The sequence below is a fragment of the Pelophylax lessonae genome (assembly GCF_965119305.1).
Source record: "Pelophylax lessonae genome assembly, chromosome: 2".
Lineage (NCBI taxonomy): Eukaryota > Metazoa > Chordata > Amphibia > Anura > Ranidae > Pelophylax > Pelophylax lessonae.
This window is the reverse complement of record NC_138769.1, coordinates 390,754,555-390,771,364: the sequence shown is the minus strand read 5'-3', so window position 1 is coordinate 390,771,364 and position 16,810 is coordinate 390,754,555. Positions and strand designations below refer to the sequence as shown.

General features: G+C 45.7%; 1 protein-coding gene across 1 annotated transcript in view; it reads left to right on the top strand.

Moving 5' to 3' along the window:
* The window catches only part of DOC2B (double C2 domain beta), an 824,733-nt gene that overhangs the window by 789,660 nt on the left and 18,263 nt on the right, over window positions 1-16,810 (top strand). Inside the window, exon 8 of the mRNA XM_082245573.1 lies at window positions 14,645-14,726. Coding sequence (XP_082101699.1) covers window positions 14,645-14,726 — 82 coding nt within the window. The remainder of the gene's footprint in view (window positions 1-14,644; window positions 14,727-16,810) is intronic.

Below are 16,810 nucleotides of genomic sequence, written 5' to 3'. Positions count from 1 at the left end.
TCTTCATTTGTCTTTCATCTTAATGTGAAACGACCACCCTGGGTGGGAAAGAGGGAAAGAGGGGGAGGAAGACCTATAGAATTTGAAGGGAGGATAATTAGTGAAACTACTATAAAAATGGTTTGTAACTAATTACATCATTTAAGATATACGGTGGCCTTCAAGTAGTATATCCATCTAGCCTCTCGTGCTAGAACTTTCCTCAGGGATAACATCTAACACGGTAAACTTGACAATGCATTGGTCAAATTTATGCTTTAGCCCAACATGGCTACCTATAGGGGTATTAATTTGGCCATTGTTAATGTCTATGACGTCTGTATAGAATTTATATTGGGAATACGGAAGCAATACTTTCCAAGCAGCATCTGTTATCGCTTCAACCTTGTCGTCTAGCATGAGTCACTACCAAGAAGGGTCAGTACAAAACCAGAACCAAGTGTAATGAAATATGATAATACCATTTATGATATACCACAAAATGTATGACTGACTAATACTTACTTGGTGATGCTTTTATATTACTTATAGAAATACCGGTCTGTTATGTTCTCTCAGGCCCTGAGGAAGCCTTGAGCGAAACGCGTCGGCTTGCTGGGGACCTACATTGACCGAATCCAGCTTGAGATCCACCTTCCATCCTACACAGGCTCTTTTGGTTATAATCCCTTTACGGGATCTGTTTCTATACTGCTAGTGACTCTCAATGTTTGATTTTACTATTGTATGTCAGTCTGTTGTTATCGAATACGCATGGTAGTCCATGCCTGGTTTTATTCTTTATATATCAATAAAATGTTGTTTCTCGTCCTGCTCAAGCTACCCCTATATAATATTAGGTGGGTTCCAATATTTCAGCTCCGTTGCTAGATACTTCTGACAGCACCACTAGGTTCTGTAACTTATTTATCCCTGCTTTCATTCAACCAACTTTTACCCTCATCAGCCCCACTCCCTTCCCTTATATATGGTATCTTAGAATATTCACTATCTTTCCTACCTGACAGCCTTATTTAATCGAGGTTTACTATCTATAGATACCTTTCATTGGAGATGAGTAACCTATGTCCTCATATTCATAGATCCATCATACCTAATGGTGAATATATATATATAATTGAGTATATACCAGGGAGAGGATCCCCAGCTTTTTGGGCTGCGATCTTTTCCAGGAGGCCACAGTGAGGGCAAACCTAGAAGGTTGGTTATGATGCCACAAATCTGTTAAAATTTCTATGGGTTATAGAATAGACACAGACATATACCTATTGGTACTTTGATTCACAGCCCTGCCTCTGGTGACACAGTTGGGATTTAAAGTATTGGATCCAGTGCAATAAATCTGTCTATGACGTCTGTATAGAATTTATATTGGGAATACAGAAGCAATACTTTCCAAGCAGCATCTGTTATCGCTTCAACCTTGTCGTCTAGCATGAGTCACTACCAAGAAGGGTCAGTACAAAACCAGAACCAAGTGTAATGAAATATGATAATACCATTTATGATATACCACGAAATGTATGACTGACTAATACTTACTTGGTTATGCTTTTATATTACTTATAGAAATACCGGTCTGTTATGGTCTCTCAGGCCCTGAGGAAGCCTTGAGCGAAACGCGTCGGCTTGCTGGGGACCTACATTGACCGAATCCAGCTTGAGACCCACCTTCCATCCTACACAGGCTCTTTTGGTTATAATCCCTTTACGGGATCTGTTTCTATACTGCTAATGACTCTCAATGTTTGATTTTACTATTGTATGTCAGTCTGTTATCGAATACGCATGGTAGTCCATGCCTGGTTTTATTCTTTATATATCAATAAAATGTATTTTTGGTTTTACAATTGGTTTTGCGTCTGATCCTTCTACTCCCACTGGCCTGTAAAGCCCCATCTTTTTCTATCCTAATTTTTTGCTGTTCTCTCATAGGGGTAAGGGCCTAAACTACACGGCAATATCTGTATAGACTGCAATTCGGGTGGATAACACACCCTTCTCTTCCCTTTTCTGTCTGTGCCAATGTGGGAGTAGTATGATCAGTTACATTACTATAAAAGTTACTAATTGGTATCTATAGTTAAGTTACTATAAAAAATAGATAAACATACTATGGTACTTAGGAATATATAAGTAGTCTCGTTAGTTCAGATGCCACGGTAATAATTTGCCTACATGTCTGGACATCAGATTTTGTTTTTCTCGTATGTGATTAGGACCCTTGGAGTGGAGATATGGCTGAATTTCTGGGGGAGGACTGGGAGGGATATATGATCAAAATACAACAAGAATGTTCAGACACAACTAATAATGATGTGGAAATATAGGTGGTTATACAAAAGTTGCAACGTGCTCTGGAACGCAGGGCTAGCCTTTTTTGGCACATAAAATACTTCCAGAAATATATTCTAGAGGATTTGAATCCTAAAGGGCTGCGGATCCAGGTGTTTCCTAACATCTGGCAAATCAGCCCAGAATTCAAAAACTCATGGGAGAGCAACTTGAAAGCATGCTGTAAAGCTCCATCTTTTTCTATCCTCATTTTTTACCAATACACCACCAGGCTGAATTTTTGAGACAAGGCCGGATAGATCCATGCTTTCTTGTTGTTTACACCAAATTCTGACCTTACCATCTGAATGTTGCAGCTGAAATTAAACCAATCTTCTATTGTCCAATTTTGGTGAGCGTGTGTGAATTGTAGCCTCAGTTTCCTGTTCTTAGCAGGCAGGAGTGGCACCCGGTTGCTGTAGCCCATCTGCTTCAAGGTTCAATGTGTTGTGCATTTAGAGATGGTATTCTGCATACCTTGGTTGTAACGAGTTGTTATTTGAGTTACAGTTGCCTTTCTATCATCTCCAACCTGTCTGCCCATTCTCCTTTGACATCAACAAGGTAATTTTCGTCCACACAACTGGCGCTCACAGGATATTTTCTCTTTTTCTGACCATTCTCTGTAAACCCTAGAGATGGTTGTGCGTGAAAATCCCAGTAGATCAGCATTTTCTGAAATAATCAGACCAGTCCGTCTGGCACCAACAACTATGCCACGTTCCAATAATTTAAAGAGAAGTTCCACAAGAGCTTTATCGCACAGGAAGAAACCAGTATAAAATTACAAAATTATTTTTATTAAAAATACAAAAATTACAATATATATATATATATATATATATATATATATATATATATATATATATAAACCACCTCCACTGAAACCAAATAATAAAATGACAACGTTGTCTTCACAAACAGGCAGCTGCACCAGACATACCCTCGCCCATACACCTACATCTAAATGAACATAGTGATATAATGGTGGTTAGTAGAGCCCAGCGAGATTGGGAAAGACCGATATTCTCACATTGCACAGCAGCAGATCTGCTTAATAGACAGGGAAAAGGTCACTCAAAAAAAGCCAAGGCTGTTCATATAATAGTTAAAGATGGATGGGTGTTCGGAGTGAAGGAACTTCTCCAATCCTAAAAGTGCTGCATAGAGGTAAGTCAACCCTCAGTAAAGAAAGCATACTGTCCCGTTACTGTCCCGTTACTGTCCCGTTACTGTCCCGTTACTGTCCCGTACTCAAAAAAACATCTGATTCATCTGCTTAATGTGGGGCAGCACACAGGCTGACTGAGAGCAGATGAGTGGTCGCTGATTGTGGGTATAGATAGTATACAGGTCTAATTGAGGAGATGATGCTAAGCAGAGATGGGATGGGAGACATATAGTTGTCCAGCTCACAGCAATTTACAAAGAACTCACCACTTCCCAATAAGTTTGTTATCTGCATCCAGTTCTCCCTCAAGACAACGCTTCTCATTTATGTCTTATCCCACGTCCACATTCCTTCACAAATAGCTGAAAAACAATCGGATGTACAGACGTGATGAAGTACAGCTGATGCGTTTCAATCGTCACAACGAGCTTCTTCAGAGCCATGTTCAAAGTCACTTAAATCCCTTTTCTTTCCCCTTCTGATAGTCAGTTTCAACTTCAAGTGGTCTTCACTATGTCTAGATTCCTAAATGCATTGAGTTGCTGCCATGTGATTGGCTGATTAGCAATTTTTATTAGCAAGCAATTTAACAGATGTACCTAATAAAGTGATATATATATATATACATATATATATAGATACTGTATATATACATACTGTGAGATTGCTCGGTGGCGGGCGTGGATGACCCCTTGGGGGTATTCGTTACACAGGGAGATGGCCGAGAAGTGGTTGCAAACAACAGTTTGGTTTATTCATGCAATTTTCTTCACACAAGTGCAAGCGTCAAAAATATCAAAATAAAAATAAAACACAAAATAAATCCTTGCCACTGTGGGCGGCTACCTTCTCACATACAGGAACCTACCTACGGAGTCTGTCTCCAACCTACTGTTGGGCAAACTTTGCTGATCCTACAGCGGACACTCAATAGTCCATGATTTTTTCTTCATACAACAAATGTCCATTGAACATGTCCCTTTTCTCTTCACATTGAACATGTCCCTTTGCTTTTCTTTTCACATAGAACACATTCCTTTGCTTGTCTCTTCACATAGCAAACAGTTCATTTATTTCTTCCACATAGAATCAATCCCAGACCTCACCTTGAGTAGTCTTCACACTTTTTACCCTCCTCAGCGCACATCGCTCCAGGAGGTCTTCTCCCATGCTCACACAGCGTCGGGAGGCACACATCTGACTGTCCTCCTCTCCCCAGCATTACACAGCGTCAGGAGGCAGCAATCCTTCTCCCATGCTCACACAGCGTCGGGAGGCACACATCTGACTGTCCTCCTCTTCCCAGCTCACACAGCGTCAGGAGGCAGCAATCCTTAGACTTCCTCTGGACAAATTATAGAGGCCTTAACTTCCTCATTCCGAACAGCTGAAGGCCTTTCAACTTCCTTAAGCCGTCCTGGCTACCTTTTCAGCCGACACCCTATAGTAATTGGTGAATTGTCTAAACCCAGCAGACATGTATCTCCTGTCTGTGACAACATCCACAGATTTACCTGACTTCCTGTCACAATACATACATACATACAAAATATGTATACACAAATCTTCATATATACTGTGTTTATAATTTAGATTTTGGTTTATTTTATTGTTTAATTTATTTTACTCAAGCTGTAGTTCCACGTAAGGCGCAAGTGTGCCCATTTTTTTTTCCCGTAGGTTTAAAAATAGTGGAGAAGTCAAACTTTAATGCTTCCCAGGGCTTTATTAAAGATATTTCTCTAGCGCTCATTGACAGACGTAGTCCTCGGTGATACAGCACCTTCGGGTTATGTTGCCTCCACAGGAGCAGGACTAGACAGGAAATTAAAAAGCTCTGGCCACACCCTAGGGGCAGTCCCAGAGGGTATATCCTCTCTCTCTCTGCCTCAGCAAATCAGTTATTTTCTGTCTAGTTAGGAGTAAGGACCTAGATACCTTGCTGGGATCTTAGGTCCTGGCAAGATTTTTTTCTTAAAAGATTTTTTTTAGACAGCTTTTTTTCTCCAGTGTTCCTGTGAGATCTTCAAGCAAGAAAGCTGAACTGGGCGACGGGCTGGATGTTGAGATCCGGTGGTCACCCCAGTTCAGCCTACGAGCGCGTGCAGGCCATAGCTCCGCGCTGGGTCGGCCGCGACAAAATCCCATTAAAGGACTGACCCCGCGAGTTAAACGTCTCGCTGAAACGCCAAAGACCATGAGTCACGGCGTCCATATCGGTTGACAGCCCTCCCGCCCCGGTGGAGAGGGGTACTGTCAGGAGTTGGTGCCCGCCTGGTTCCGGTATGGTGAGTAGTATGTTCCCCCTTTTCCCCTGACGGGTCTTGTGGTGAACGCGGGCCCCTCTCTGTATGGTAAGATAGAGTCCCTCTCTATCCTATAAATGACACAGATCCTCCTACTTTGAGTGTGATTTTATGTGCAAAAAGCCAGGAGGCTTGGTTTGAGAGCTAACAATCTAATTGTATACATGTTAAAAAGATTGTAATCAGTGGCATTCTGGCAATCTTACGGTGATAAAAATAAGCTACCTACCAGTCAGAAGCCACGGACATGTAGACTGCCTTCCTAATCAGATCTCCAGCTATTAGCAGGCCTCCCGAATGGCCATGCGGTCCGCCAGGGCCGGTACCGCCAACCACGCCAAATCCCCATGCAGAGAGAGTGTTGTGTGCCCTGCAGCACACCGCTATTCGGTACAGGCCGCCGCCATTTTTTTTGCTGGATCGCACGAGCCGCCATTTTGGCGTAGCCTCGTGTCTCCAGCATGGGGGCGGCCATGTTTGAGGTGATCCAAACACCTCGTGGAGCTAGGGGAGGCGCCGGAAGGCGTGCAGAGGGGCGGAGCCGCCTCCTTTCTTCCTGGGCAGCCAGCCAAAAGACTTCCTGTTTGTCAAGACAGCGCTGTAACCTGTTGCAGTTAAACTCTGAGCATCAAGTGGTGAGCCTGGGGGTCTATCTCTCTCTCTCTCGATCGATAGGGATCCCTAGCAGGTAACACTAAGGGGCTTTTTGTGGCGCTGGGGGTCTGAAAAAAAAAAAAAAAAAAAAAAAAAAGTTTTTTTTTTTGAATTATATTATCCAGGAAGTGACTGGAATTATCATGGACCCTGCCACACATATCCCCCCACCTGTTTCCCTCGAGGGGGCCACGGGACCCGCCGGTGCACAGAGTGTAGAGTCATTTACAGCAATTTTGGAGTCTATGGTGGCTCGGGTGGAGGCGGCCTGTCAGGGACGGGGGTCAAGGAAGCGACCCCCGCCTACCCCTATACTATCTGACACCTCTGACTCAGATTCAGAGATAGGTCACTGCAGTTGCAGGTTCCTCTGCAAGGGCTGTTGTCTCAGGTAAAGCCCCCTCAGACAGTGAGGAGGACGTTTCTTCTCCCGCTATAATTCAGGAAGAAGCATTGGTGGACGCACTAGTTGTGGCAGTGCAGGAAACCTTAAAACTTGAGGCTTTACCGGCAGAGGCAACTGAAACAGAGATTCCTTTTGGTACTAATAAGCCCATCAAAACGGTGAAGGTTTTTCCTGTACCCAAGTGTTTCGGTAATCAGATTAAAGGAGAATGGGAGCATTCTAAACGTACCTTTACTATTTCCAAGCGTATTGCTAGACGCTATCCGTTTGAGGAATCCATCATTAAGAAATGGACGGTACCACCAGTGGTGGATCCACCTATTTCCAGGCTGAATAAAGCCACGGTTATCCCAGTGGAGGACACTTCGTCCTTTAAGGATCCGGTGGATCGAAAGATGGAAGCAGAGTCCCGCACCATCTTCTCTCTGATAGGGTCAGCATTTAGACCAGTAATTGTTATTGGTCTAGTTTCCCAGACACTTACGGAATGGGCGAGAATGGTACGCCAAGACCTTAGGGGAAAAGATATTCCCCAGGAGACATCTGATTTGATGGAACAGATTATACAAGGGCTACAGTTTATCTGTGACGCAGCCTTGGACACTACTCCCTTATTAGGGCATGCATCTATGTCAGCGGTCATCCTCAGACGTGTGCTGTGGTTAAAATGCTGGTCAGCTGACCTAGGTTCCAAAAAGACCTTGACAAATCTCCCTTTTCAGGGGAATCGTCTATTTGGGGCCAACCTAGATGAAATCATTAAGGATGCCACTGGGGGCAAGAGCACTTTTTTGCCACAGGCTGCTAAAGCTAAGGGACCTCGCAACAAGCGAGGACCTTTCTTTACCGCCCATAAAGGGCGCCCGGCTGGTACAAGCGGGAAAGGCAAGACTCCTCCAGGAGGGTTCAAGAAGGGCTGGTCGGACAAGCAGAGGACCAACCCAGCCAAACCCGAAGCAAAGGAGTACACAGCCTGAAGGTGCGCCCCCACCCGGTTTCAGGGTGGGGGGACGTTTTCACCGGTATTCAGGACATTAGATCGAGCATCAACCACTACTACCGGTGCGATTCTTCCCTTCCGACATTTAAGTACTACAGGAAGCGGTAGTTACCGTTCCCTGAATAGATCTTTTCCTTTACCTTTTCCTAAGATTAGTCCCTATACCTCACAGGAATCGGATCTGGTTGACCAGATAGGCCAAGTAGCCTCTAGTCGGGTGACTTCGGTCCCTGAGGTTCAACCAGAAAAGATCACCCTTCCTGATAACAATCAGGTATCTGATAAATGTGTGGGAACAGAAAACGACCAGACTTTCTCGGATGGTCGGGGCCAGATACCTCTAGGGACGCCTGGTTCAGATTCTATCAGCGCCAGTGGTCCTAGAAATTCTAGGCTGGCCTCCTCAAGCCGGCCTGGCCAACTTGGACATGCTAGTCGCAGACGTTCCGTGGGAACTTCGTCTCAGGGAGTGTCTGTGGTCTCAAGGACCAATTTACCATCATGCTTTACAGTCGCTGGTTTTAATGGCCTGGCCATTGAGACCCAAGTACTGAAGGACAGAGGTTTGTCTACTTCAGTCATTCCTACCCTTATTAAAGCAAGGAAAGCGACTTCCAGCAAGGTCTATTATCACACATGGAAGACTTATATTGCGTGGTGCGAATCTTTAGGATTTCCTCCACGTACCTATTCGGTGACTCGAATATTGGCCTTTTTGCAACAAGGGGTTGAGCAGAAGCTAGCCTTGAGCACCATCAAGGGTCAAGTTTCAGCATTAGCAATCTTCTTTAAGAAGCCTTTAGCTACCAAGTCCTTGGTGCGGAATTTCATCCAGGGGGTGCGGCACCTGGCTCCACCAGTCCGCGCGCCCTTACCGCCCTGGGATCTTAATTTGGTTTTGTCGGTTCTACAGAAACCTCCCTTTGAAAACATCAGGGAGATTCCCTTGCTTACTTTATCCCAGAAGGTGGCCTTCTTGGTGGCTATTACTTCTGCTCGCAGGGTGTCAGAACTGGCTGCATTATCATGCCAGTCCCCATACCTAGTGATTCATAGGGATAAGGTAGTACTTCATCCTAAGCCATCTTTTCTTCCTAAGGTGGTTTCAGATTTTCATCTGAATGAAGATATTGTACTACCTTCCTTGTGTCCTCAGCCCAAGCATCATCGGGAACATGCGTTGCATTCCTTAGATGTGGTTCGGGCAATCAGGGTATACCTGAAAGCTACGGAATCATTCCGTAAGACGGATTCACTTTTTGTGATCACGGATGGCCCCAGAAAGGGTTTGCCTGCATCTGCCGCGACCATTGCCAAATGGATTAGACAAACGGTGGTACAGGCTTATTCTATTAAGGGTCAGAGTCCTCCGTTCCCTGTTAGGGCGCACTCTACTTGAGCGCTCAGTACTTCCTGGGCCTTTCGCCATCAGGCGTCAGTGGTCCAGGTATGTAAGGCGGCCACCTGGTCGTCGGTACATACCTTTACAAAATTCTATAAAATTGATGGGACGGCATCGGCGGATGCCTCATTTGGCCGCAAGGTTTTGCAGGCCGCAATTTGAGGAGACCGGTGGTCTACCTCGAGGGTTTTTTCTGTTTGAAAAAAAAAAAAAAAAAATTTTCTCTATTTTGTTGAGTCTCATCATTAAGGATTAGCATTTTAAACTTCTAGTTGGCACCGGTTGGGCCTTCTAGATTGGGATTTGATTTTCATTTTCCCACCCCTCATTTGTGATACTGCTCTGGGACGTCCCGAAGGTGCTGTATCACCGAGGACTACGTCTGTCAATGAGCGCTAGAGAAAAATGGATTTTTGTAAAATCTTACCGTAAAATCCTTTTCTCTTAGCTCATTGACAGACGTAGTCCCCGCCCCTCTGTTTTTTGAGTTGGGTTGGGTTAAAATCTCTAAAGACTGCTTTTTCACATAACTGATTTGCTGAGGCAGAGAGAGAGAGGATATACCCTCTGGGACTGCCCCTAGGGTGTGGCCAGAGCTTTTTAATTTCCTGTCTAGTCCTGCTCCTGTGGAGGCAACATAACCCGAAGGTGCTGTATCACCGAGGACTACGTCTGTCAATGAGCTAAGAGAAAAGGATTTTACGGTAAGATTTTACAAAAATCCATTTTTTCCCTGGCTTCTGTCCTGCTGACAACATTTAAAAGAAGGGACCTCTCCAACAGACAGAAGTAAAAATGATTTTCTTTAGAAGAGTAGGAAAAGGCTTTAACCCCTGTCAGAGTTTTATTTCTGTTTGTGTTCCTACAGATTGGATAACTTTTTTGGCTTGATTTTTTTTTTAAAGCTGAATGCAGTATTGAACCCGAAAGCAAACATTTATCATATTGCAGCTAACCAATTCTTAGATGCGATGGCTGCATTGGTTTCCTTTTTTAGGCTTTCTTTCTTTTATTTTCACCTTGTGATCTGGTCAGTAAGTCTGTTGTTTTTCAAAAGAACAAGCTGTCTTGCAGATCTCACATTTAAAGGGGTGACACAAACCATTTAACACTGACAGGGATGCTTAATATGATCAGCTTTTATTTATTCATGTAAAATATTTATCCCAAAAGGAAAAAAGTTGCTTGCTGTAGAGGCACCCAAGCCGAGCCAGAGCTCCCTGTGTCCTTGCAGACATGGAACTGTGGTTTGTCCCCCCCCCATACCCTCTCTCCTGTTTAGCTTACTGACTTTGACAGCAGCGGGAGTCAATGGCACCCCTGCTGTGTCTCAGCCAATCAGGAGGGGGAGGCCGAGGCAGTCATGCACATCGCTGGATAGAGATTGGCTCAAGTAAGTGTTAGGGGGGGCAGAAGGCTTTTTATATTAATACAAAAATGTATTAAGATAAAGAAAAAAACCTTCTGCCTTTAACCACTTTAGCCCCGGAGGATTTGGCTGCTCAATGACCAGGTCCTATTTTGCAATTCGGCACTGCATGACTTTAACGGACAATTGCGCAGTCGTGCAATATTGTACCCAAACGAAATTGATGTCCTTTTTTTCCCCACAAATAGAGCTTTCTTTTGGTGGTATTTGATCACCTGTGCGATTTATATGTTTTGCGCTATAAACAAAAAAAGAGCGACAATTTAGAAAAAATAACAATATTTTTCACATTTTTTTATATGAAATTCTCAAAAAAAATTGTAAAAATCAAAATTTTTTAACAATTTAGGACAATTTGTTTTCTGCTACATATTTTTGGTAAAAAAAAATCGCAATAAGCATATTTCGATAGGTTTGCGCAAAAGTTATTACGTTTACTAACTCATTTTTATTGTTTTTTTGTTTTTTACTAGTAATGGCAGCGATCTGCGATTTTTTTTGCGGGACTGCGACATTGCGGCAGACAGATCGGACCCCTAACTGACATTTTTGACACGTTTGGGGGCATCAGTGTCATTACTACAGTAATCAGTGCTAAAAATATGCACTGTTACTGTAAAAATGACACAGGCAGGGAAGGGGTTAACTGCACTGGTGATCAAGAGGTTAAATGTGTCCCTAGGGGCGTGATTCTAACTGTCAGGGGGCGTGGCTTTTGAAGTAATCACAGAGACATGCAATCCTATATAGCAGGATCACATATCCACTGTGATCACTTCAGGGAGAATGACAGACGGTTGTGTTTGTATCAGCCGTCTGTCTTTCTCTCTCAGCTGCGGAAGATCGTGAGTGGCCGGCGGCAGTGGTGGGATTCAAAAATTTTAATAACCAGTTCTGACTTTCCCAGCAGAATGACCAGCGTGCCCCCTTTCAATGCACAGTGACAAGCGTGCCCCCTTTCAATGCACAGTGACCAGCGTGCCCCCTTTTAATGCACAGTGACCAGCGTGCCCCCTTTCAATGCACAGTGACCAGCGTGCCCCCTTTCAATGCACAGTGACCAGCGTGCCCCCTTTAAATGCACAGTGACCAGCGTGCCCCCCTTTAAATGCACAGTGACCAGCGTGCCCCCTTTAAATGCACAGTGACCAGCGTGCCCCCGTTTCAATTAACAGTGACCAGGGTGCCCCCCTTTCAATGCACAGTGACCAGCATGCCCCCCTTTCAATGCACAGTGACAGCATGCCCCCCTTTCAATGCACAGTGACCAGCGTGCCCCCCTTTCAATGCAGAGAGACCAGCGTGCCCCCTTTCAATGCACAGTGACCAGCATGCCCCCCTTTCAATGCAGAGAGACCAGCGTGCTCCCTTTCAATGCACAGTGACCAGCGCTGTGTGCCCCCCTTTCAATGCACAGTGACCAGCGTGCCCCCCTTTCAATGCAGAGAGACCAGCGTGCCCCCTTTCAATGCACAGTGACCACAGCATTGCCTCCAATAATTGCAGAGTGCCACAGCATTGCCCCCAATGCTGCGGAAGATCGTGAGTGGCCGGCGGCAGTGGTGGGATTCAAAAATTTTAGTAACCAGTTCTGACTTTCCCAGCAGAATGACCAGCGTGCCCCCTTTCAATGCACAGTGACAAGCGTGCCCCCTTTCAATGCACAGTGACCAGCGTGCCCCCTTTTAATGCACAGTGACCAGCGTGCCCCCTTTCAATGCACAGTGACCAGCGTGCCCCCTTTAAATGCACAGTGACCAGCGTGCCCCCTTTAAATGCACAGTGACCAGCGTGCCCCCCTTTAAATGCACAGTGACCAGCGTGCCCCCTTTAAATGCACAGTGACCAGCGTGCCCCCGTTTCAATGCACAGTGACCAGAGTGCCCCCCTTTCAATGCACAGTGACCAGCATGCCCCCCTTTCAATGCACAGTGACCAGCGTGCCCCCCTTTCAATGCACAGTGACAGCATGCCCCCCTTTCAATGCACAGTGACCAGCGTGCCCCCCTTTCAATGCAGAGAGACCAGCGTGCCCCCTTTCAATGCACAGTGACCAGCATGCCCCCCTTTCAATGCAGAGAGACCAGCGTGCTCCCTTTCAATGCACAGTGACCAGCGCTGTGTGCCCCCCTTTCAATGCACAGTGACCAGCGTGCCCCCCTTTCAATGCAGAGAGACCAGCGTGCCCCCTTTCAATGCACAGTGACCACAGCATTGCCTCCAATAATTGCAGAGTGCCACAGCATTGCCCCCAATGATTTCAGAGTGCCAGCCACAGCATTGCCCCCAATGATTGCAGAGTGCCATCCACAGCATTGCCCCTAATGATTGCAGAGTGCCAGCCACAGCATTGCCCCCAATGATTGCAGAGTGCCAGCCACAGCATTGCCCCTAATGATTGCAGAGTGCCAGCCACAGCATTGCCCCCAATCATTGCAGACTGCCAGCCACAGCATTGCCCCCAATCATTGCAGACTGCCAGCCACAGCATTGCCCCCAATCATTGCAGAGTGCCAGCCACAGCATTGCCCCCAATCATTGCAGAGTGCCAGCCACAGCATTGCCCCCAATGATTGCAGAGTGCCAGCCACAGCATTGCCCCCAATGATTGCAGAGTGCCAGCCACAGCATTGCCCCTAATGATTGCAGAGTGCCAGCCACAGCATTGCCCCCAATGATTGCAGAGTGCCAGCCACAGCATTGCCCCCAATCATTGCAGAGTGCCAGCCACAGCATTGCCCCCAATTGCAGAGTGCCAGCCACAGCATTGCCCCCAATTGCAGAGTGCCAGCCACAGCATTGCCCCCAATCATTGCAGAGTGCCAGCCACAGCATTGCCCCCAATTGCAGAGTGCCAGCCACAGCATTGCCCCCAATCATTGCAGAGTGCCATCCACAGCATTGCCCCCAATTGCAGAGTGCCAGCGATCCCCCCGCGAGACCCATGCACTTACCTCACGGACGGTCTCGCAGCTTCTCTTCAGTCCCCGGCTCCCCGCGTCTCCAAGTCCTCAGTCCTCCCGTGGCGCCTCCTCCTCGTCCAATGGCACGGTGTTTGCCTTTCGGCCAATCAGGAAGCGGGAGGACCCGCTCCCTGATCGGCCAGGAGGAGGATCCATGTGACAATAGCGAATTCTCATTCGCTATTGTCACAGAATGGGCGGGTCGGGCGCACTGCTCCGCTCTGCGGCTGCGCGGTCCGAGCGCGGGACATTCAATTGTACTACGCGTCCTTAGACGCGCAGAGGGATTCAGCCGGTTCTGCGAACTTGCAGAAAGTTAGTAACCGGTTCTATGGAACCGGTGCGAACTGGCTGAATCCCACCACTGGCCGGCGGCCATCGGAGCCGCCTGTCACAGGCACTGGCTCCCCAGCTAACGAGCGGGGCCGGGAGCGTGCCGCTGGCAGCGCGCGCTTGCCCCCTAGAGTCTCCTGAGCAAGCGACATAGTACTACGTCACTTTGCCCAGGAGCGCCTGACTGCCGCAGTAAATGTGCGGTGGGCGGGGCGGAAGTGGTTACAACCCTTTTAGGGTTTTGAGAATGTTGACACAAAAAATAATGGCGACTCACTTCAATTATCCAATCAAGTGAAAGGCAAATTACATTTTTTGGGGGGTTTTTTATGTTGTATTTCAGCTGCTCACGATTGGATAAATAAAGTTAATCCTCTCGCTGTTTTGAGTGAGCATTTTCAGCATCTACGTCTTTCCTATCTCTAATGGAAATCGCCCTGCATTTGTCCTCCAAGCCTCCCATAAAGGAAGTTTTTTTTTTTACAGGTTCATTACAGGACACATTGTGTGAATGTTTTATCAACCCATGACACATCTGCTGGGAGGTGTTAGCAAGTAAACTTTTAATTGGTGCAAAACTTTCACCCTCATTAGTGTATAGCCAATAACTAATTAATGTGTTGCCTTTTGTCATCTGTATTTTCAGATACTTGAAACCAGATGAAGACAAGAAATCAAAACATAAAACTGCTGTGAAGAAGAAAACGCTAAATCCAGAGTTTAACGAGGTAACAATAAACTTATTTTAGTTTTTTTGCTTTTTTAAATCATTGTATGGTGAGTGTGGCAGGTGGTTACTAAAAGGGAGAAAATTTAGCAATTAAACTGCAACCTTCACTTTTCATTTAAACATCAAATTCTTTCGATATGATGCAAACCAGAGATCAAAGTCATCTGTGCAGTGCTACACAGTAATGGTATGAATAAAAAAAATTCTATTGTATCAAAGGCGATGTTGTTGATTTGTGGTCAGACTGATTTTTTGTCACAAAAGCAAAATTAAAATAATCAACCTACAGAGGGCTGAATTCAAAGACATCTCAAAAATCAAAGTGAAAAAATGATGTAGCAGGCTAGTCCATTTTGCTGAAATTTCATTGCAGCAACTCAACATGGTACTCAGTAGTTGTGTGGCCCCCAAGCCCTTGTATGCATGCCTGACAATGTCTGGCATGCTCCTTTTGAGACGACGGATGGTGTCCTGGGGTATTTCCTCCTAGATCTAGACCGGGGCATCACTGAGCTCCTGAACAGACTGAGGTGCAACCTGGTGGCGTCAGATGGACCGAAATATAATGTCCCAGAGGTGTTCTATTGGATTTAGGTCAGGCGAGTGTGGGGGCCATTTAATGGTATCAATTCCTTCATCTTCTAGAAACTAGCTGCATACTCTCGCCACATGAGGCCAGGCATTGTTGTGCACCAGGAGGAACCCAGGACCCACTGCACCAGGGTAGGCTCTGACAATGGGTCCAAAGATTTTATCCCAATACCTAATGGCAGTGCCATTGTCTAGCCTGTAGAGGTCTTTGCGTCCCTCCGTGGATATGCCTCCCCAGACAATCACTGACCCACCACTAAACTGGTAATGTTGAACAATGTTACAGGCAGCATAATTTTCTCCACGGCTTCTCCAGACCCTTTCATTCCTGTCACGTGCTCAGGGTGAACCTGCTCTCATCTGTGAAAAGCACAGGGCGCCATTGGAAGACCTGCCAATTCTGGTGTTCAATGGCAAATGCCAATTGAGCTCCATGGTGCCAGGCAGTGCAGCACAGGACCCACTAGAGGATGTTGGGCCCTCTGGTCACCCTTATTAAGTCTGTTTCTGATTCTTTGGTCAGAGACATTCACACCAGTGGCCTGCTGGAGGTCATTTTGTAGGGCTCTGGTAGTGCTCATTCTGTTCCTCCTTGCACAAATGAGCAGATACTAGCCCTGCTGATTGGTTAAGAACCTTCTTTGGCCCTGTCCAGCTCTCCTAGAGTAACTGTCTGTCTCCTGGAATCTCCTTCATGCTTTTGAGACTGTGCTGGGAGACACAGCAAACCTTCTGGTAATGGCACGTATTGATGTGCCATCCTGGAGGATTTGGAATGCCTGTACAAACTCTATAGGATCCAGGTATCGCCTAATGCTACCAATTGTGACACTGACCTTAGTCAAATGAAAAATTAGTGAAAAACAGTCAGAAAAGAAAAGAAGGGAAACATAATTCAGTGGCCTCCACCTGTAAAACCATTCTGTTTTGGAGGGCGTCCCATTGTTGCCGATCTAGTGCACCTATTGTTAATTTCATTAACACCAAAGCAGCTGAAACTGAGTAACAACCCCCTCTGCTACTTAACTGACCAGATCAATGCCCCAGGAGTTTAATTGACTTGATGCTATTCTCTTATTAAAAAGTTCCTTTAATTTTTTTGAGCCGTGTATAAACCCTAACTGAATGACGTTTACTTTGCTAAAGCACTGTGTATCAAACAATTGCCATTGCTATTTAGTAAAATAAGCAAATACATCAGGCGCTCAGGGGAATCAGGCATTTATCTGGTGATGAATAATACATAGCAGAGTGGAAAGTCCATAAGGAGTTAAAATCGTCTATAAAAGACCGAATGTCCACTGGTGGTGATAAAGTGTATGAAACTTAGATGGGGGCAGCTCTTCTGAGAAGTGAGGTAAACTCTGGAGAGGATATATAAGAAACAGAAAAGTGCCTCTAAGTGTATACCTTTATTAACAAGATACAGCAATAGTAGTTAGCAACTCACAAGGGATGGTAAACTTGATAAAGGAGCGTGCATGCTCAGAA